At 36.5% G+C, this 22,254-nt stretch overlaps 1 protein-coding gene across 4 annotated transcripts in view; it reads left to right on the forward strand.

The window, feature by feature from the left end:
- xxylt1 (xyloside xylosyltransferase 1) overlaps positions 1 to 22,254 on the forward strand; it is a 49,359-nt gene that overhangs the window by 15,494 nt on the left and 11,611 nt on the right. For all 4 annotated transcript variants that reach the window (XM_067387184.1, XM_067387187.1, XM_067387185.1 and 1 more), the window contains one exon: positions 10,408 to 10,540. In XM_067387184.1, coding sequence (XP_067243285.1) covers positions 10,408 to 10,540 — 133 coding nt within the window. The remainder of the gene's footprint in view (positions 1 to 10,407; positions 10,541 to 22,254) is intronic.

Here is a 22,254-nt window from a genome sequence, read left to right on the forward strand (position 1 = left end):
TCAAAGTGATGTGCGTTTTTTTTGTGTGTGGAAGGCTTAAAAAGGGGATTTGAGAGCATGGCCTGTGGGGAGAATTCGCCCTGGAATTTGTTTTACTTGTTTAGAATTTCCACGTGAGACAAACAATTTGTAGGTTAGCAGGAAGTAGGTCAGCTCACTTTATTGTTCTCCTACAGGTCATTGAAATGGAAATTATCCAGGAGTGTAAAAAAAAAAGAAAAGAAAGTTGAACAGACTTGAAAATATAAGCCCAACCTATTTACATTCAACTTGTTAAGTTAACTCAACTTATTCGCTCCAATTAAAGTCAAATACTTTTGTTCATCTTATGAGTAACGAGTAGTCTTTTGAACTAAAGTTTGTTTAGCATTTAGCAATGCAGGGGGCTACAATCCTTGTTCTTTCCTCCATCTTTCATTCTGTTTGCTAACTAAATGATATGAACATCATTTGCCACTTAAAGGGGTGGTTCACTGGTATATTTCTAGGCTTGATTGTGTTTATAGGGCACAAGTTTAATATGTCTCAATGCTTTGTTTAAAAAAAAAAAAAGAATTTATTCTACACCGCTGTTTCCATTGTCATTTGAATGGCCGGTTTGACTTCCTGATTCTATAATACCACTCCCTCCGAAATACACAATGGGCTCAGATTGGTTAGCTGGCCCACACTGTGATTCGCTGAAGCATCCAGAAATGCCACACCCCTTACCATTAGTTGTTACATGTGCTTCGGTGGAAATGCAAATAATGGTGTCTATATTACCACATCAAATTGAGCCCGAATCAGACCCAGATAGCAGTAATGATGAAGAGGGTCAAGCAGAACCTCTGCAAGCACGGTTTTTAAAGGACGTTTTTGAATGGTACCATTTCCGTTTGTATTTGTGTCAGTGTTTAGATATGCTGTCACTTGTAAATGTTACTGCTGTTTATGTTAGCTTTCAATATACAGTTTAATCCTGATTAAAGCTTTACTGTAGCCAAATACATGACTGTGTAGTAGCATTTTTGTAAAGGTATCGTTTAATTCATAGCATGAACAACTGTTTGTCTATGAACATGGAAGTTTGTTAGTGATTGTTGGCGTTTGTTGAATTATGCAATAGAAGTTAGCTAACTGGCTAGCGAAGCCACACTGCGTTGGTCTTTGTTTACGTCCTAGATGCAACCAAAAAATGGCAACAAAACAATACATTTAAAAGACATGTACAAACAATAAAACACTTACAGTTTGGGGCACATAAACAGCAGCTTCAGCTTTTAAAATGGGAACTGCTTCATCTTTCAGTAATAGCCTTTGTGCAAATCCAGCATTGAACTCGTGTCATTTCTGGAAGCTGTCTTCCACACCGCATCCAGTGTAGACAATATCACTGATTATAATGGGTTATATTATCTTTTGACACGTCGCATCACGCCATGCGCGTCCGGTGTAGACAACAACCGTGGGCAGTGTTTATGTTAATTGCAGGGTTTATGATGTCACCAACCTGGGAAGAAGCTTGTTGTAGTCCAAACCGGTCGTAATTGTAGGCATTTAACTGCCATATCTTCTTAAAAGAACAGCATTTATTTGAAATAGAAATCTTTTGTGACGTCTTTACTGTCACTTTTGTTTTTGATCAATTTAATGTTTCCTTGCTGAATAAAGGTACTGTATAAAATTCTTTCCAAAAAACAAAAAAAAATCTTACTGACCCCAAACTTTTGAACAATTCTATATTCTGATTGGTTAACAGACATTCCAAGGTGTTAAAATGATTGCACACCCGGTACTTTCACAGGCACTTGTTGCCTAATGGTTAGTGAGTCGGACTTGTAACCTGAAGGTCGTGGGAGTCTTAGTACCAGCAGGAAATGTAGGGGGAATAGATGGACAGCACTCTCTTCCACTCTTATTACCCATATACCCATAACTGAGGTGCCCATGAGCAAGGCACCTAACCCCAAATCGCTCCCTGGGTGCCGCAGTAAAAAATGGCTGCCCATTGCTGTGTGTGTTCAACACTGTGTGTGTGCACTTGGATGGGTGAAATGCAGAGCACAAATTGGGAGTATGGGACTGCATACTTGGCCACACTTCACCTTCACAGCATGAATGCATTACCATCTTGGGTAAGCATTCATTTTCAAAAAGTCTGTTGTCCATTTTTTCTTAATGAAAGGTGAAAGTGTTATTTAGTAAGCAGTTATTAAATGGAAATATATAGTTTAAAAACATTTTAAGTGTCAAAAATATAAATAATTTTTAAAATAATATAACCTACAGTCTATCCTTTTGTTCACCTTGTTGTGTTTTCTTTGGGCAGTGACCTTTAACACTCTGAGGTCTGACGGTATCGCCGGCGATACCACCGTGGTTTTTTTCTTATCAGTGTGAAAGAGACTCAAAATACTCCGTCAATGTTGCACATACAATTAAGAGTTATACACCATTTTAATCTGTGGAATATCTTCTTTCATTTGTGTACACTCAGAGTAAAAACAGAATTTTGTGCTTTTTGTAAAATAAAGAAAACTAACATGATGCGTGATTTCTCCTCTCCCTCTGAACGAACTCCAATCTGATAGTTCTCAGAAAATGAACTGTAACTTAGTGAATACTAATGACAAAAAAATTACACTTATGTCTAAAAAAACGTTAAGATGTCAGGTTTTAAATCATGTAAGTCAAATCGAAAACAAACCTTCTTTGTTTATGTAATCTGTATGAAAAGAGAGCCATGTCAGAAATCCGTGATTCAGCTCATTATCTGCTAATGCGGCCACGCCCACGGAGCCAGCGCTATTCAGACGCTAATTCAGTCAATACATGCATTCATCATCTCAATCGTGTATTTATTGTCTTGAAAAGTGTTTATCTGGATGTAAAAGTCATGGTTAGCGATCTCTAGAAGACATGCAGTTACTTCCTGTTTACTTGTCTTCTACAGATGAAGTTTAGATGAGTTTTTGTTTCTTTAGCGCCCTCCTGCTGCTGTATGTATTGGAAACTCCATTCATGGAATAGCCTCTTCTTCTTTTAGATGAATTTGTGGACTAAAATGCACAGAGCGCCCTCCGACTTCAAGGATGAATTGAAAACACCAGCGCTCATAGTAATGACAGTGAATATTAAATAAAAATAACTCCTCTGTATAGAAAATTGACATAAGCATATGAGAATCCAATATTTCTCCAAATGTGCATGCTTTTAAACTAAAAGCCTATATTCAGACTCTTTGCATCACAGAAATACATTATATTTTAAAGTATAATATAAAACCATTACTTTATATTGTAATAATATTTTTCTGTATGTTTCATATATCATAATGAGCTTGAGACATCACAGAAGGTTTTTTTTCACAGCCTACCTGACTGAAATGCCTCATTAATATGCAAGTCATTTCAGCTCATTACTATCCAATTCTTTTGTCTTCTCAGGTGAGAATGGCCCATTTTCAGTGGTGATTCACGCCTCCTTGCATACTGTGTTTCTTGGCAAAAAGTGTCTTACAAAAACTAAATCAATATATTGTTAAATATGAAGGAGTAGGCAGCATAATTTTTACATAATTTTGAAGCAAAAACTCTAGTCTACAACCTCCAATACCCTAAAGTCTTATGAACACAGATTTATTATACTTTTTTTGGCCTTATTTCAGTGACTTAAGTTTTTTGTTTTTTCAACAACCACGCATAAATGTTATTCCTTCAAAAACACAAACATGTACATACATGTTCCTCACATATTATTGTAGCCTAGTTTGTGCTGAATACAGTGTAATGACACTTTTTCCATTAATATGTTTATGAACAACTGAAAAAAGCACAAATGTCAGGGCATGTCAAAAGTTCTCCAGGCCCCAAATCAGCCTCAGACTCCAGAGGGTTAAAGACACTATGCATGAGTTCACTCCCCTTAGTCAGTGCTGCACCACAATGCCCTAAAGAGGTCAGATGGCACCTGTGGAAAACAGAAAGTCTGAACCAGCAACAACAACACTGAGAACCTTGAGGACCCAGGGAAATGGAAAGTTTACAACGAATGCACATTCTGCGAACTCGGATTCACTGAAAACAGCTGCTGGCACATTAGTAAGGCCTGCAGGGATGTTTAGGTCGATTTGTTGGCAAATTTCTATGTGGCGATTAAGTCAGTTCTCACAGAGAGACATAATTCTTATGTGAAATTATTTGGAAGTTGGAGATTTGGAAATAGAGCTTGTTGCTCAATAGCAGGTTTTTGTTGACATGTTTAGTTTCATTATAAGTCATTGCTCTTTAAATGTGTTTTTTTTGTGTTTTTTTTTTTTTGTAGTGTCTGACTTTAATATGTGCACAGGGTCAGCGCCAGAGTGCATAAAGTTAGGGGGCATGTAAAATTTTTGGGGTAGCCACATGGGGGTGGTGGTTGTGCCCATCCACTCCCCATCTCGGACTTCTGAGTGGGAGATCTTCCTAGGGCAGTACTGCCTCACAAACTAAAATCAGGGCACCCACTCCGGCGCTGGATGAGAGGGTTGACCAGAGGTGAGGGGGCACAGTGACCAAGGTGGCTGGGACTGTATGTGCACCTTATTTGTTCAGAAACGTCCCCCTGAGTTTTGGCTATTTATATCCGCAGAGGTGCTAAAGCATGTGGTCAAAGTGACATGCGTTTGCTTGTATGTGGAAGGCTAAGAAAGGGATTTGAGAGTGTGGGGAGAAATCGCCTTCGAATTTTTTTTAAATGTTCAGAATTTCCACGAGAGATAAACAATTTGCAGGTGACAGGATGTAGGTCAGCTCACTTTATTGTTCTCCCTCAGGTCATTGAAATGGAAATGGATCCAGGCAGGGCTCCAGACTGCACCTAAAACGGTCGCATTTGCACGTTATGACTGTATTCACACGTTATGACTGTAAAATTTGAATGTTATTTGCGTGTTCTGTGACCAGTAGTCTATCAAATCATTTGCTGTGTTGACGTAATTAAATGAGATGCTGCGTGTGAAAATTTCACAGAGTTAGAGATAAGAATGGGTAGGGGAAAATATCACACACCAAACAGACGAACTAGCGCTGATGAAAGCCGACTGTATTGTCACCTACGTCGTACGTAAAGAAGACAATTGCCTATTTCTTCATATAAATTGGTCTATATTCATCATTCAAAAGGGGAAACTGGCTCTACAGACTGCAGATACACACACAATGCAGCACGTTTTGAATATCATGCTGATCACTTTCATTATTCCACTCTGCTCATGCTCATCAGATAAACTTGAGGTCATAAAAAGTCTTCAGTACCTTCAGTAAGAGTATTAAAGGTGCCATAGAATTAAAAATTGAATTTTCCTCAGCATAGTTAAATAACAAGAGTTCAGTACATGGAATTGACATACAGTGAGTGTCAAATAGGGCTGCACGATATATTGCATGAGAGTGTCACGCGCATTTCGTCAAAAAAGCCGGTTCCCTGATTACCGCTAAATCGCCATCACCTGCTTTCAAATGGAGCGGCATTTAATAGACAGAGCCGTAGATCACTGACAAGCCACGCAATATCACGTTCATTATCGAAGGCGATTCATCCATATTTAAACAAGTTATGGAGTAAAATATCTAGCTTCTGCTAGACCGCCTTCCGTATTCAAGTTACGAACAAAGTGTAATATGGCGTCGCATCAGTTAAGCTTTTTCCGCAAGTTGAATATGGAAGGTGTAGGACGTAACGTAAGCTTTTTGAACCGCAAGAGTTTTACACTTTCTTTGTTCATTGAATACAGAAGGCGGTCTGTTGGAAGCTAGATATTTTAAATTAAAATATGGATTTTTTTTATTTTTTTTTTTACACAAATGCATCGCTTCGCTTCATTTGAAAGTGAAATAATTCTGTCAGTGCTTTCATTTTTTTCATCAGAGAATTTTTGTTTTTTAAACTCAACACAATCATATGCAAGTTTCCTCTGATGGAATTCTACAATAGTTCTTTGTCAACTTCTTTTTTTATTTTGTTCTGCTGCATACGCCTCTGCATTGTATTTGCTGTTTAGTAATTCTAATTTAGGCTAATTTTCACCCTGTTGTCCTAACTTATATGATTAATTTTCTTGTGGGTCTTTTTCATACAGTTGTAGTTCATAGTGAGCTGTTCTCTACAGAAAAAAACAACAGCTTATGGGTTTGGAACAACGTAAGGGTGAATTATTCCTTTAATAGTGTTTTTAAATTCACTTTTGACCCACTGACTGACTGCTCAAACCCACCTCGAGGAATTCTGTCCTGATTACTCTGATTTCTCAATACGCTTGGAGGAGGTCTGTCTGCTTGCATGACCTGTCTCTCCCGCCAGGCTTATTCCGGTCATCGAGTCTACCAACAGTGCGGTCAATACTGGCCTGCTGAGAGGCTGAATAAGTGACCCTGAGGAGGAGACCGACACCATCAGCCTCACTCTAGAGTAGACCATGATCCCTGGAAGACCACTGGCCCAATGAGGAAATTAGAATTTCTTTGGGTCTAAATGAGTAAGATTAGGTGCTCAGTCCATAATGATGGTGGGTTTGTTCTTTTGAAACATTAGTGGGTGGGAGAAGAAGCACATGCCCAGTGATTTTTAAAAATAAATGTTCTAGTTTTATGTTCTGTCATATTGCTGTGAGGGATTTGGCTGTTCATTAAAGGAACGTTGTGCCTGGAGGTGGGCTGGTATATTAACTGCTTAGTCTAAGTGACAACAGGAGCTGTGAAAATAATTGGCCCTTGTTTGAAATGGCTATAAATCTACTTTTATTGTGAAGAAGTGCCATGTGTTCGGCAGCTCGTAAGGGAACAGAAAGCCCTTGTTTTAAGACTCTTTTGGCTTTTTCACAGAGCACCGTGTTTTTTGTCAACAAAGTCTCCTTTTTTGAGTTTTTTTAGCTGTTGTTTTTATTGTGTCTGTGGATAAGCTGGAACATCAAAATGTAGATCATATGTTTATACCTAATCATGTTGTTGCTCTCATTGATTCATTGGAGATTTTAACATAGGTTGCTATAGCTATGTACTAACCAGACACAACATGACAAGATTCCAGTGACAAGCAATCGTTTGCAAGAATGATGTGACACAATGCAGTCAGTCACAAAACAGATCTGCCAATCAGAACCTCTCTGATTGCAAACTACTAGCAACTATTACCAGTACTGCAGCTGAAGAGTGTAAAACTAAGAGCACATACAATTGAATTTACTTCCATATTTTTCTTGCATTTTATGGTTGTGAAATGTCTAACTCTAAACCCCTACAATTGTTTTTCCCTCACCCATGTTTGGTTTACTTCTAAGGTTCTTTGGTCCAATGGCATTTCAATGCTATCTGGTGTGACAACACAGGCATATTTTAATATTGTTTATATACAATTATAGTATTTTATTTTTATATTTTCAATTTTCATTTAAATTTGTTTTAAAAACCACTGTGTGCTTTTTGCCATTTTATTTCACTATTTAGCTTTAATTTTATATTTATTTCAGAAGTTTAGTAAGAATTCTAGTACTTCAACTTATTTTACTTCATTTAGCTGCCAAGGCAATATTATCAAATCAAAGTGATTTGAAAACCACTTAAGATACAGTTTTATCAACACCGAAATTCAAAAGACATTTGAACAGCTATTAATTCTGTCATAGGTCTGTCATAAGACATCCTAAGATATCCCAGATATTTTTTATCAAAAGCAGCCAGACTGTTGTGTAACTACATTATAAACATCATATGCCATTTGACTCATCTTTACGGTAGAATTACGTAACAACTTAAGGAATTACAGTCAGAATGAAAACATGCATGAATCTAGAAATTAATCATTTTGAAACTTACCTTAATGTCATTTTAAAACTTAACACACTTTTTTTATTAAAATTTTTTTAATACAGTTTCCATTGATCCGGGTCAAGCATGTGACCACATGTCTGCATGTCCTGCCACATGAATATGAAAAGAAAGAGTCTCCATTTCTATAGGGCGTGATTTTGCTGCTGTGCTTATCCTTTTTCCCCTTGAGATATTTTTCTTGTGTTTTTTTTCTGATAGATAGTGGCCAGATAATCCCGGGTTATCTCATTATGAGGTTGACCTATATCATCCTATATCACTTACTGTTGTTTTCACAGAGGAAGGCATCAAAGCCATAATCCACTGAAAACAGATGGAATTCCACCTGCTCCATACATTTAGTTAGGACCAATTGATAAAGTAGATTACCATCCCTGGGGATCGTTAACCACCTTAATATGGCTGCAAATTGTGAATATGCAGTACATTTGCTGGGGGATTATATCTAAATGGAAGGGAAAACCAAAAAGATGCAGGTATTTCCCAAGATGATGCTGTTAAAAGCTAGCACAGAAGTCTTACATCTGTGAAACACGGACACTTTTTTAAAAGCGTGTCAAGCTTCGGCGCCCCTAGTCGTTTAGATGACCAGGCTATTTTTGAGCATGTGCAAATATGTGTTCCCTTGGCTGAAAATGTGATGGGAAAGATGAATCTCTGTGTGCATATACTCAGCTAAAACTAAACTAGTAATTGTTTATAAGGCTCCATAGGCATGTTTCCAGCACCCAAGGCCATGATGGAGCTGGTGAACTCCACGTGGACCCATTTCTTGAAAGTCTTTATTGCTTCAGGCCGTAGAGGCCCAATGAGATGAATTAGTGTAGTCGCTAATGCTTCAAAGGCACATTTTAACCTGCTTGCTGACATGCCCTGGGGTTCACATCAAGCCTCTGTGGCTCATCCTGCCCAAAGCGATTGTTCCTCTTTTGATGTGGTGTTCTGTGACGCATGGGTTTTATTTTTGGAGGTTTGATGGAACTCTCAGTTTTGGATGGTAAAAATTGTCCTCTTTCAATTTGAAGCAACTTGTGGCAGCAAACTGAATCCCAATGCAAACCGCTTACAACTGCAATGCATTATTGAATTTTTTGTTGGTGACAGTAGCTGGTAACTATTTTTATTGTGGCAAATAAGCAGTATCATGACTGATATTATAAAACTACACCGCCTGTTTTTGTTGTTGTTTTTTAATAGCGCTCTACTAAATCAAGTCACATGATGATTAAAATGAAATCACATCAGAATAATATAATGTACTGTAAAAAACAAAAAAAAAGATACTTTTGGTAATACTTTACAGTAAGGCATCATTTGTTAAAATTAGTTATAACATTAGTTATTGTATTATTTATATACAGTAGAACTAACATTTTTATTATTTATTATCTTTGGCTGAATTTATTCATAATACCGTAAAAACAGCACTTATTTTTACCATTTAAAATATCTGTTTTAATATATTTTATAATGTAGTTTATTCCTGTGATGGGAAAGCTGAACTTTCAGCTGTATTACTTCAGTCTTCAGTTTCACATGATCGTTCAGAAATCATTCTAATATGCTGTTTGCTGCTTAGTAAACATTTCTGATTATTACCGATGTTGAAAGCAGCTGTGCAGCTTAATATTTTTGTGGAAATATTGACACATTCTTTTTCAGAATCCTTTGAATAGAAAGAACAAAAAGAACAGCATTTGCTTGAAATGTAAATCTTTAAACACAAACTATAAATGTCTTTACTGTCACTTTTGATCAATTTGATGCATCCTTGTGGAATAGAAGTATTAATTAAAAATAATCTTAATAACCCCCAAACTTTTGAACAGTAGTCTAAGTAGAAATAATAATTCACCCGAGTATAACTGTAATATTACCACTATTATCTGCATCCAGCTGCCTACAACAGCAGTTGATTTAAAATGTGCTGGGATGAATTATTTTAACATAATAAAAATTATATCGAATCATATTTTGTTTTGATCTCTGTAGACTGTAGATGTGCTTCCTGTTTCATACAAATTCAGCAGTTGTCCTCCTTTTATCATTGCTCATGAAGTGTTTTGTAGTCAGCCTGTGTGTTTGGAGGGGAGCGCAGAGATCGTTGATATTGATTCGTCTAGTTTCCGGTGCTTGTTTGGAGAGACGTCGGTGTGAAATGCCTGACCGACTAAACAGCTCTGGCTGGCCGCTCTCTGCTCATTGTTCTAATTACAACAAGCATAGTTTGGGCCCCCTATGTTTTGCTTTCCGATTGTGTGTCATTGTGTGCGCTGCCTCTGCTCCACAATGGTGCTTCCAGAATGTTGTCTTGAGGGCTTTGTTGTCCTGTGGGCTCACACGAAGACCGTGGGGCCATCCGACGTGAGAAAACCCCTCCGGATGATCACGTCTCATCATTTGTTAATTCTTGTTTTCTGCATTAGTACACACAAAAAATGAATGCGAAATCCCATATTCAGTGCAGGTCTTGCTGCTCACAACCTGTAGGATGAGATTATTTTGATGTTTCTTGATTTCAGACAGATTTGCTTTACAATTCTCTTTCTTTTGTCCTCAGAACTGAAGCGCATTGTTCAGCTGGACCTGGACCTCAAATTCAAAAGCAACATCAGAGACCTCTTCCAAGAGTTTAACCATTTCCCTTATGAGGCCGTCATTGGAATTGCACGTGAAATGCAGCCAGTTTACAGGTATTTGATGCAGCTCTATGTCATTTGATTGGGTTCACTGTTCTCAAATTTATGTTAGGCTATTAAGAAAAGGGCTATGCAATATATCCGTACCACATCTGTTATGATGTTTGAGATGTTTTTTTTAAAAGCATCGGTAATGCTTGAGATCTATATTTATACATATAGTTTTAACGATAGTTTTAACATTTTATAGTTGTTAAATGTAAAGCAAATCTTTACATAAATAATGATTTTTCATCCTGTAAAAATAAAACACTAAAATCAACATTATAATGTACAAACCTGATTCCAAAAAAGTTGGGAAACTGTACAAATTGTGAATAAAAACAGAATGCAATGATGTGGAAGTTTCAAATTTCAATATTTTATTCAGAATACAACATAGATGACATATCAAATGTTTAAACTGAGAAAATGTATCATTTTAAGGGAAAAATAAGTGGATTTTAAATTTCATGGCTTCAACCCATCTCAAAAAAGTTGGGACAAGGCCATGTTTACCACTGTGTGGCATCCCATCTTCTTATTATAACAGTCTGTAAACGTCTGGGGACTGAGGAGACAAGTTGCTCAAGTTTAGGAATGTTGTCCCATTCTTGTCTAATACAGGCTTCTAGTTGCTCAACTGTCTTAGGTCTTCTTTGTCGCATCTTCCTCTTTATGATGCGCCAAATGTTTTCTATGGGTGAAAGATCTGGACTGCAGGCTGGCCATTTCAGTACCCGGATCCTTCTTCTACGCAGCCATGATGTTGTAAATTATGCAGTATGTGGTCTGGCATTGTCATGTTGGAAAATGCAAGGTCTTCCCTGAAAGAGACAACGTCTGGATGGGAGCATATGTTGTTCTAGAACTTGGATATACCTTTCAGCATTGATGGTGCCTCTCCAGATGTGTAAGCTGCCCATGCCACACGCACTCATGCAACCCCATATCATCAGAGATGCAGGCTTCTGAACTGAGCGCTGATAACAACTTGAGTTGTCCTTGTCCTTTTTAGTCCAGATGACATGGCATCCCAGTTCTCCAAAAAGAACTTCAAATTTTGATTTGTCTGACCACAGAACAGTTTTCCACTTTGCCACAGTCCATTTTAAATGAGCCTTGGCCCAGAGAAAACGCCTGCGCTTCTGGATCATGTTTAGATATGGCTTCTTTTTTGACCTATAGAGTTTTAGTCTGCAACGGCGAATGGCACAGCGGATTGTGTTCACCAACAATGTTTTCTGGAAGTATTCCTGAGCCCATGTTGTGATTTCCATTACAGTAGCATCCCTGTATGTGATGCAGTGCCGTCTAAGGGCCCGAAGATCACGGGCATCCAGTATGGTTTATATGTTCATTTAACTTTGCCGGCCTCTTATTGCTACCTGTCCCAACTTTTTTGGAATGTGTAGCTCTCATGAAATCCAAAATATGCCAATATTTCGCATGACATTTCAAAATGTCTCACTTTCAACATTTGATATGTTATCTATATTCTATTGTGAATAAAATATAAGTTAATGAGATTTGTAAATTATTGCATTCCTTTTTTTATTCACAATTTGTACAGTGTCCCACCTTTTTTGGAATCGGGTTTGTAATTTATTTAGACAAAATAGAATTCTAATACCTGTTATCAGCTATTACATGAAAATAATTTTAATATTGGTGTATTTCACTCTTTAGTATTATTTATATTGTATTATTATAGTATTTATTAATATTTTGAATTTGCTTTTATTTTTTATATTTTCTGCTTCATATCAATTTTAGTTTTAGTCATTTAGTTTTGTGCTTTTATTATTTGTATCAGTTAGATTTTTTCTCTTAAGCTTTAATTTATTTCAATTTTAGTTGTAGTAATTTTAGTACTTCAACTTAAATGTTAACCTTGAATTTTAATTGTCAAGGCAACATTTCTAATTTACATTTAAGTGTATGTTTTCATTGTGATTTATATTTAAAGGAAAATCTGACTTTTCCCATGTTTAAGTGCTATAATCTTCCTGCAAAGAAAATGTGAAAAAGGACAACCCAGTAACTTTGTTTTGTTAAGCCTTTCTCTGCAAGCATGAGACAAATCGAGCCGTTCAGATTTTGCTCCTCTTGTGACATAGGAAGGGGATCTTATTATAATATTACCGCCCCCTGAATCTGTATGTTTCCATCCACGGCGCCGCCATTGTTTTCGCAAGCGACGAATATTGGAGTGCAGCAGCAGCAGCTTTCCTACAGTTTAGCTGCAATCCTGATCAAACACACTTGCATGTCTTCAGGATTACTAAAGCTATTTGAAGGAAGGTGAGTTGTGTCAGAGCAAAACTCTGCAGGACAGCAGCATTCAAGAACGACCGTCTCTGAGTTTGTGATTTGTCTCAGCTATGTAAACATTATCACTGATCTGTTAACGGCTATACTAGCAAACATACGAGTCTTCATATGTCTCCTGGCATCTGAGCCACTAAGGACGCAGTGTTGTCATTTTATTTATGAAGGGAATGTGGCTAGATAAATTTATATAGCAGTATGTGCAAGTCATTAACACTAGAATGCTTCACATGATCGTCAGTAAAACACAGGATTTGCACAGAAATTGACTCGATCGATACCAAATGATCCAATTTCATATATATTTTTAATAGTTTTAGACTGATGCATTCCTAATAAAAAGTACCATAATACCACATTGTTTTGTATTTTACATGGTAATACCATGATAATTAGGACGTGTACCATGGTAGTACAATGGTAAATGTGATCTCATAGTATTACCATAGACTTCATCAAAGTACTGGTTTGGCAATATTAGGAAAGTACTAAAACTATACAACAAACATGCAAAGGAAATAGAGGTGCAGTCTCTTTTTTTGCATCCAGGTTTAGCAAAACGGTGACATTGGCAGCTCTAGCACAGTCCTACTGTACAGTTTAATCAAAACCGCTTTTCCAAAGCCTGAAAGAGACTGGACAACCTTTTCTGCTGGTTCACACGGCATGCCTTTCAGAATGTCGGAATGGTCAATGCTATTTGTCTTGTGGCCTGGCAAAGTCAAGCTGGACATGAAACTGGAACCAAACAGAGGTGGAAGCCTTTTTACAGTGTTGTCCAAGAGCCATCATGTGACTAGAGCTTTCAGGAAACTCTTTCAATTAGCTCCAGTGTTTGGCCACCGAAACATGAGGAGGAAGCTCAGATTGGTGATAGGAATTCACAAAGGAGGCTGTTTTCTTTTTTTCTCTAGTTGCTTCCTACTTGTGTGTGTGTGTGTTTGTGTGTGTGTGTGTGTGTGTGTGTGTGTGTGGTTCTGTGTATGTATGAGAGATGGAAGGGGCTTGTGGCCTTAAAAACCCTAGAAACCGTTCAATGAAGCAAGGTGGCCTTTCTTAAACAGACTTTCCTAGTTCATAAATCTTTCAGTCTCCCTAAACAGGCACTAATGTATTAAACAGCTGTACTAGGATCTTTAACAGAAAGGTGTCAAGACCCACATGATTAAACATATAAGCATGTTTTATCAGATTAATGGTGATGTTGATTGAGCAATTACCATAGCAGTTCACTGGATGACACTAGATGGCACTGTAGTCACCACCATTCCCTTGTTGTCCTACATTCCCATTAGACCTGCTTCACTTCAGTCAGAGCCTTTGTATAAGAAAACAACAGCAAATTGTAGCAAGCACATCTCTGTTAGAATAATAATTCACAATATATTATAATAACTTACCAAAATTGAAAACCTTTGGTTATTTATTTTCAACAATGTGAATGTCTCAGTTGAGCATTATTTATTTGTATTCGGTACATTTCACTTTGAAATCTTTGGTAAATCAATCCCATTTCAGCGCAGCAAACAGACTTTTACGATATGGACACGACTCTAATGCAACAACATGTAAGTAACTGTGTTCATTCTAATGCCTGATCTGATATGTAATGATTCATGTACAGTCAGATGGTCTTTGTTTATGTGTCACTAAATCAAACCAGTGACTAATTTGTCAACTTCACGTTATTTGTCTTCGTAGGATGAAAATAATCTGTTATTGAAACGGTGATTAAATTATATATAGAAAGCGATCAAAGAACGCTCCCTTTACAATCGCTAGAGCTGTCAATCAAACAGAGCACGCTGGAGCAATTTGGGGATGAACTGTACCTAGTGCTGGGCAGTATGACCAAAAAGTATTTTTCAAAATATATCAGTTTCGCGGTATATGATGGTATTTTTTTCCCCTATACATGACCAGGCGTTAACCACATTTTCTACTGATTGAGAGAGGAAATACTGCAGTACATTGACTAGAATGCCCTATTTTACTGTCATGATGAGTGAATATTGTAGAAAAATTCCACACTAGAGTTAATACAGGTTTACAAAGCCCCACAAAATGATGCTGTGGGGAGACATCAACCAATTAAACAGACCTGCAACACACTCATTACAGACACATGAATATTAAAATATGACCATGGAGATAGAAAAAAAAAGAGTTGAGGGCACCTTAAGCATTTTAAAAATCTAACCTTATATAACAACAAACTGCCATAACGAGGGAGAAACACAGAAGAAACTGTCTAAGGATATTTTCAGTCCATTTAAGAGCACTACAGTCTCTGAACAAATGACACACATAAGTTTAATACAGAAAGAATAAAGCAGTTAAATTTTTGCCCAGTCTATTTATTAACTTCCATCGTCTTCTGTGTAGCAGAATAACCCATCGTGTCATCGCGGTCGTGATCAGACGTACAGTTCGGTGTCCTTTGCATAATGTTACATTTCATTTGAAGAAGACGTGATGAAATATGTGCGCATACACGCTGCTGGTTCATGTTTAGAGCACTGGAGTATATGAAATAGGTCCATAAAAAAACTTAAACACGCTTGCTCTGGTCTATATAATATGTATATATCCATGTGGAGAACGTTGTTAATCTCATCACGGCGCTCCGCGCAGAAACCGCTCTCTCGAGTGCGCTGCGTGTAGTTTGAATTCTCCGCTGTAATCAAGGGCTGAATCCGAAATCGCCCTCTATAACCTCAAATAGGGCATTATTTGAGGCGACAGCCATTTGTAGTGGTGTCCGAAACCATAGTGGACGTTATTGAGTGCACTCATTCAATCTTACTTTGCACCGCAATAACGAGTGTACAGCCGATGTACACACAACGGCTGTCCGAATTCACTCATTCGTTTTCATTCACTCTTTCAAGTGAACAATATAACGTAGGGAATAGTGAATGAGGCTTTAGTTGGTGATTTCGGACTTACCATAGGCTGTGATGCAATCTCAGCTGTGCTCTCACTACAGTGCAACAGTGAAACGGGATCATCAAAATTCATATCATAAAAAAAATAAATAGCGGTATTCGTTATGAACCGGTATACCGCCCAGCACTAACTGTACCTTTAAAGGGTTAGTTCACCCAAAAATGAAAATTATCCCATGATTTACTCACCCTCAAGCCATCTTAGGTGTATATGGCTTTCTTCTGTCAGATGAACACAATCAGAGATACATTTAAAAATGTCGTGGCTTTTCAAAGCTTTATAATGGCAGTGAATGTGGGGCCCGATTTTTAAGCAAAAAAAAAAAGTGCATGCATCCATCCATCGTAAAAGTACTCCACACGGCTCCGGGGGTTATTAAAGTCCTGAAGTGAAGTGATGTGTTTTTGTAAAAAAATATATCCATATTTAAAACTTTATTTTAACTATAACAACTAGCTTCGGACACTGTACGCATAGGTTTGTGGCGGAAGCGTGACCCCTGATGTAATGATGAACGCTTAAGTGCAGAAGACTGGGCAAAACAAAACACTGGTCACGAATTAGAAGTCTAAAACGAGAAGTTTTAAACAGAAATGATTTTGATATAAGAGAAGAGGGGCTTGAGTTTGTTGCACAGCATTATTTGTTTAAATCGCGAGAGGCGTCAAAGCTTACGCTACTCCTACATCCTACACTCTAAAAAATGTTTGGTTAAAAACAACCCAAGTTGGGTTGAAAATGGACAAACCCAGCAATTGGGTTGTTTTAACCCAGTGGTTGGGTTAAATGTTTGCCCAACCTGCTGGGTAGTTTTATTTAACCCTACTACTGATTAAAAATGACTATATGGCTGGCTTAAAATGAATCCAAAATAGTTGAGAAATTAAAAATCAGACACATAATTACTAGAGGTAACAATAATAATCAAAAGGTGTACATTTATTAATAAGCAATTTAATAAATGTTTATTGTTTATTATTCATTATCTTATTAATAAATGCTCATTTATTAAACATATTAATAAATGTTAATTTCCAGCATATTTTGGGTTCATTTTAAGCAAGCAATACAGTAATTTTTATACAACAGTTGAGTTAAATAAAACTACCCAGCATGTTGGGCAAACATTCAACCCAACCACTGGGTTAAAACAACCCAATTGCTGGGTTTGTCTATTTTCAACCCAACTTGGGTTGTTTTTAACCCAGTATTTTAAAGAGTGTACGTCTTACATCGGCTCACGGGTTACTCTGTAGTTACTCTGTAGGGAATTGTAGTTGGTTGCTTTGAATGATTATATTATATTTTACTTCAGAATGTTGCATTCGACAAATCAGAATCAAGTATTTCAGAGAGTGGCGTCAATTAAAGAGTGCTATTGATAGATGTGACCTTTCCTTACCTGGTGTTATAAGGTCACTATTGTTATCAGTCATCCATACAATGATACATACATTTTGAAATCTAACATTTCATCATGTTTTGTCAGTACATTATTCATCTGTGTATTCATTATTTTGTAGAAGATCTGGGAAGTGAACTATACTTCAGGTGATGTGGTAATGGTCAGGCTTTCAGCTGTGCGAGGAGCTAATATAATTTCTGGATAAAAGAAACAAGCTACGCTGATGGAAAAATTGTCCCCATGAGAGTTTTTTCTCCACAACAGAGTGCAGCTTTTCCACAACAGTTCTCTGACTACACACACAACTACTGTACGCAAACAATCGAGAAGGATGAAAAAAGCATAATCAGAGATATCTGTGGTACGTCAGAAGCAGCAGCACTGGGGTTTGGTGATAACATCTAACACCTGTGCTAGTAAAATTACCCCCTAGGCAGCCGTAATGAACTTTTGGTATTTTCCAAGCCTTCTACCTGGCTGGCATAGGCCTTAGACTTTGTTGGCGATGCTCCCTACGCTTCCAAAACCTCTCATTTCCACTGATGCAGCATGTTCGGGTGTCTCTTGGCACTGAGATGTGTGGTTCTTTCAGTGTTGTTGCATTACTCTTGCTGCAACTGAGGCAGAAAGAACACACAGCAGGGCTGAAGATAGCTACTGCTGTTTCTCTCCAGAGCACTGTTCTTAGCTAGTGAAGAGTTATTTTAGCTAATGTGCTTTTTAGCTAATGAAGTGAGTCTTTAGAAAGAAATGATAGGCCAGACTTTTCAGCATGGTGAGTGTAACTATTTTGGGGTTCATGTCTGAAAGACTTGCATTACATTACATTTCTTGCTTATTGGTTCAGTTGTTTTGCAGGTTGCCTCTTTGATTTTTCATTTGACACGGGAGTAAGTTGGTTGTCATTTATCCGGAGCAACAGACAACTAACAACTAACCCAACCGAGCAACTAACCCTAACACAATAAAGCATCAAGATTTGCAAAACATTTTTTTTTTTTTTTAGTAGAATTTTTGTCTTGGTTTCCAGTGAAATATATAAACACACTTAAAGATACATTTACGTGAAGCAAAATATTTTAAAATATAATTAATTGATTAATAGAATATATCTGGAATTATATATAAATGGTAACACTTTAGTATAAGGAACACACACTATTAACTACAACTTTTCTCTCAATAAACTTCTAAATTACTGCTTATTAATAGTTAGTATTGTAGATGTTAAGTTTAGGTATTGGGTAGGATTAAGAATGTAGAATAAGGTCATGCATAATAAGGCATTAATATGTGCTCAATAATTACTAATAAATAGCCAGGATTCAAGCAATATGCATGCTAATAAGCAACTTTACATGTTTGATATTTTTGATATATTTTTACTAGTGGGTGCAGGACACTATAGTTCATTTATGTAAGTGAGGATAGCAAAATAAAGTAAACTGTGACATATTACACCCAAAAATTTTTCATATAGTGGACTACCAGTAAAATTGCTTAAGTGTTATCTGACATAATTAAGATAATTTTTTTCTGACACGGTTTAACTCTAAGATCTTGTCATATTTTATTACCATTTTTTTTACACTATAGTGAATAAACTGTATTAATTAAAGAAATGTTCAAGGTTTCAATAAATTTTGGTTATATAATATATATATATATATATTGCTTAAAAACTAATTTTGCAAAATGCATTTACCAACATTTTTGCTTTCTTGTCCAGTAAAAACATCCAACCTTCTTAAAAATTCTTAAAACGATGCAGTTCCTTGAAAAGCAAAATTGCATAAGATATTGAGACTGGTTTTCAGAGAATAAATGTTGAATTAAGTATTTTTAAAGTATAAATTTCATAAAAGTTTGTTGGGTTTATGCTTAATTGAAAATATATTATTTAAAATAAATATAGAAGAAGAAGAAGAAGAATATATTATATATAATTAAATAAAATCATGATAATTTTAATTTAAATAAAAATATTGTATAAAATAATAACTTAGAGTATATTCTATGAAAATAACCTATATTATTTTTGCCTGTCAAGTAAATGTACATTTTTTTTTTTTTTTTTTTCTTTTTTGAAGGGTGTATATGTATTTACTACTGGAAAACACGATTTTTAAAAAAAAAAAATTTACGTGTAAAAACTGTTATTGGATTGAACGTACAACCTTTTGGTTGTGCTCCCAGACCTTTAAAGTCAGCATGAAACATCATTTGCAATGCATTTTTACTAATTTTATGTATAGGATATTCAATTAGATAAACTGAACACTGGGGGAAATTATTATACCATTATTATACCCCAGAGTTTTCTGACAAATCTTTTTATATTAAAAAGAAACTTAATGTTACTATTTGGGGAGATTTGAACACATTTGTGTTGCTTGTATAGAATGTATGAAGCAGGACAGAAAAGCTGAGTGGGATGTAAAGAGGTGCCAGAGCTCAGGATCACTTGAGCCCTCGTATATTTCGGTTGTAAGCCTCACCCTTCCACCGGCCTCTATTCTGATCGGACCAGGGCACAAAATGGAGCATGGCAGCGTGCCAGGGGTCTGGAATCCTCGCTGAGCGCACAGCTCTGAATGAATGCAAACACAGAGCTGGGAATTCTCTAATCGGATTGAGAGCTCCAATATGTCAACAATTACGCACACTCTTTACCTCCCTGTGGAACTCAAACATAAATGATTATTTGTTTATGAGTACTCCTGTTTATTTATTGCTTGGCTTGATGAGAAGTTTTCATAAAGTCTGGATGGAGATTAGTTGTTCTGAGAAGAGAAATCTTTTGTAAACAATCCATAAAGATCTGTGTGGTTTTTGAGACTGCCTTGATGCGGCTGTCTTTGTAGGCTGCTTCAAGATTTGGTTCAAGCATCAGTGTGCAAAATTGCAGAGCCACGTTTTTGTCATCGATATGTGGCTTCTTTCAACCATGGAAGAGGTCTGTAGACATCTCTTTAACAAAAGGTCTTCCTCCATCTCTGTGTGGTGGTTTTACAGCGGATGCAGATTTCATGCAGTGGCTGCATATTAAATTGTGCCGTTTGCACCTGGCTAACAAATCCCCTAATCTGCTAAATGTAATAAATTAATATTAAAATCCTGAGAGGGAAGCTGGGCTCAAAGGACAAACAAATGGACTGTAGAGGACTTAAAGCAAGCCTATTCAGATCTAAGTTACTGCCCCATCATTTAATCATTTTAGTGGGTGATTTTTAGATTAGCATTTGATGAAAAACAGTAATTGCTATTACCTTTACCAGTAACCATTGTGTCTGAGTAAATGTATGCAGTATCAGGTTTTTGTATCTGTATAAGTAGAGACGATCAATCAGTCAACCAATCAGTCAATCAATCAATCAATCAATCAATCATTTTGATTGAGGGAAACAAGATATATTTCTAGTTTCAACTTTGTATATTCTTCAGACATTTCCATTTAAATGCATTTAAGTGACTCACATTTGGTTTTTGACCATTAAAAATAGGTAAAGTTTAACCATTTCAAAATGGACCCTCATTGAGATCCCCATATCTATGGAATTGAACCATATATGGCCTTAAAAAATATACAAAAAGAAATGTTTGTTAAAAAACAAAATATAAAAGGATATTAAGAGATCTTTAATAGTTCTTGAGTTACAGGCATGTAAACTTGTAGCAGAAAAGTTGATATAATGCAACATATAATGCAACAAAATGGCTAAAGTCAGCATATTTTACTAATAGACCTACCAATCTCTGTGTAAAAATAAAATAATAATGCTACTATCTTTCTGAAATCATTTTTACCTCCTGTAATTTGGCTCCAACTCTCAGGTGAAAATTGTCATTTTGAAACACCTCTACAAAATAGTGGATTACTCAGTAAATGTATACATCCATGACATGTAATATTTTGTAATATTACATGTCATGGAATTTTGTAATATAACATGTCTTTTACACATTTTTCGACTAAGAAAAATGTGTAAAAGTGGTGGGCACATGTCCTGTTAGAAATGGTTTGTCATGTCCAGTGTGTTCTGTCTTGCCTGACAGTGTTCTTTTAGGACTGTTTTCGCCGTCACAGAAGCTTTTGTGCCTGTGTTCTCTGTCATGAAGTTAACCCTGATGTTCTTTTGCTGTGAGTGTCTGGGAGAAGTCTCTGGTGTTTTGTTGGTGAGCACTTGTCTAGTGTCTACCGTTTAAGTAGTGTTCTTGTGTCATTTTCTCAGCTGTGAGTTTTGAAGGGCCTGCCCGCTGTCTGTGTTAATTACAGCAGCAGCGAGTCTTGTCTTCAAACATCCATTTAAGGTGCTGTCAGTCTGTGTTACTTTACACATGTTCAGTGAAACACACACATAAACATCTCAGCTACATAGCCTGTATTTACTTCTTCCCAACCACCCTGAATAAAGTTTTTCCAGCAAAGAATGGAAGCATCAGACTGAAGAATTTTGCAATCTTTGCTCAAGCACAAAACAAATCTGCTCCAGCTGGACATCGTTTGTCATTAATCTCGGCATGTGCAGATTTGGCAGTCCAGTCGGACTGTCCGTGCGCTCGCGGGATAACTGGAATTCCTGCTTGTCTGATGAATGTTTCCCTTAAATGTCTCATTACATTGCAAAATTTTAAATAGTTTTTTTTTTTTTTTTTAACTATGATAATATAAAAGAGTGAATTACCAAAACCTACATTTTTGTGTTTTATATACCTTTTTACACAAAGTATGAAAGTCCCACAGTAATTTCCACTACAACCAACTTTTTTTGTTTTGTTCCACTACAAACAAAAGTTTGTGTACTTGCTTGCTAAGTGTCACATATGGAGCATATATGAAGAAAATAATGAAAAATTAATGTAGATTTCACTTTTGAACAGGATAATTTTATTGTAAATTATTGAATTTTCCTGTAATGCATGTGTATCCACAGTATGAAAGCCCATTCCACCACATAAGAAAAAAACTCATTTATTAGTAAATCATAATTATGAAATAAAAGGTCAAAATTATGATACTAATTCATATTTATGATAAATGTGG

This window comes from Chanodichthys erythropterus, chromosome 6, assembly GCF_024489055.1.
Source record: "Chanodichthys erythropterus isolate Z2021 chromosome 6, ASM2448905v1, whole genome shotgun sequence".
Lineage (NCBI taxonomy): Eukaryota > Metazoa > Chordata > Actinopteri > Cypriniformes > Xenocyprididae > Chanodichthys > Chanodichthys erythropterus.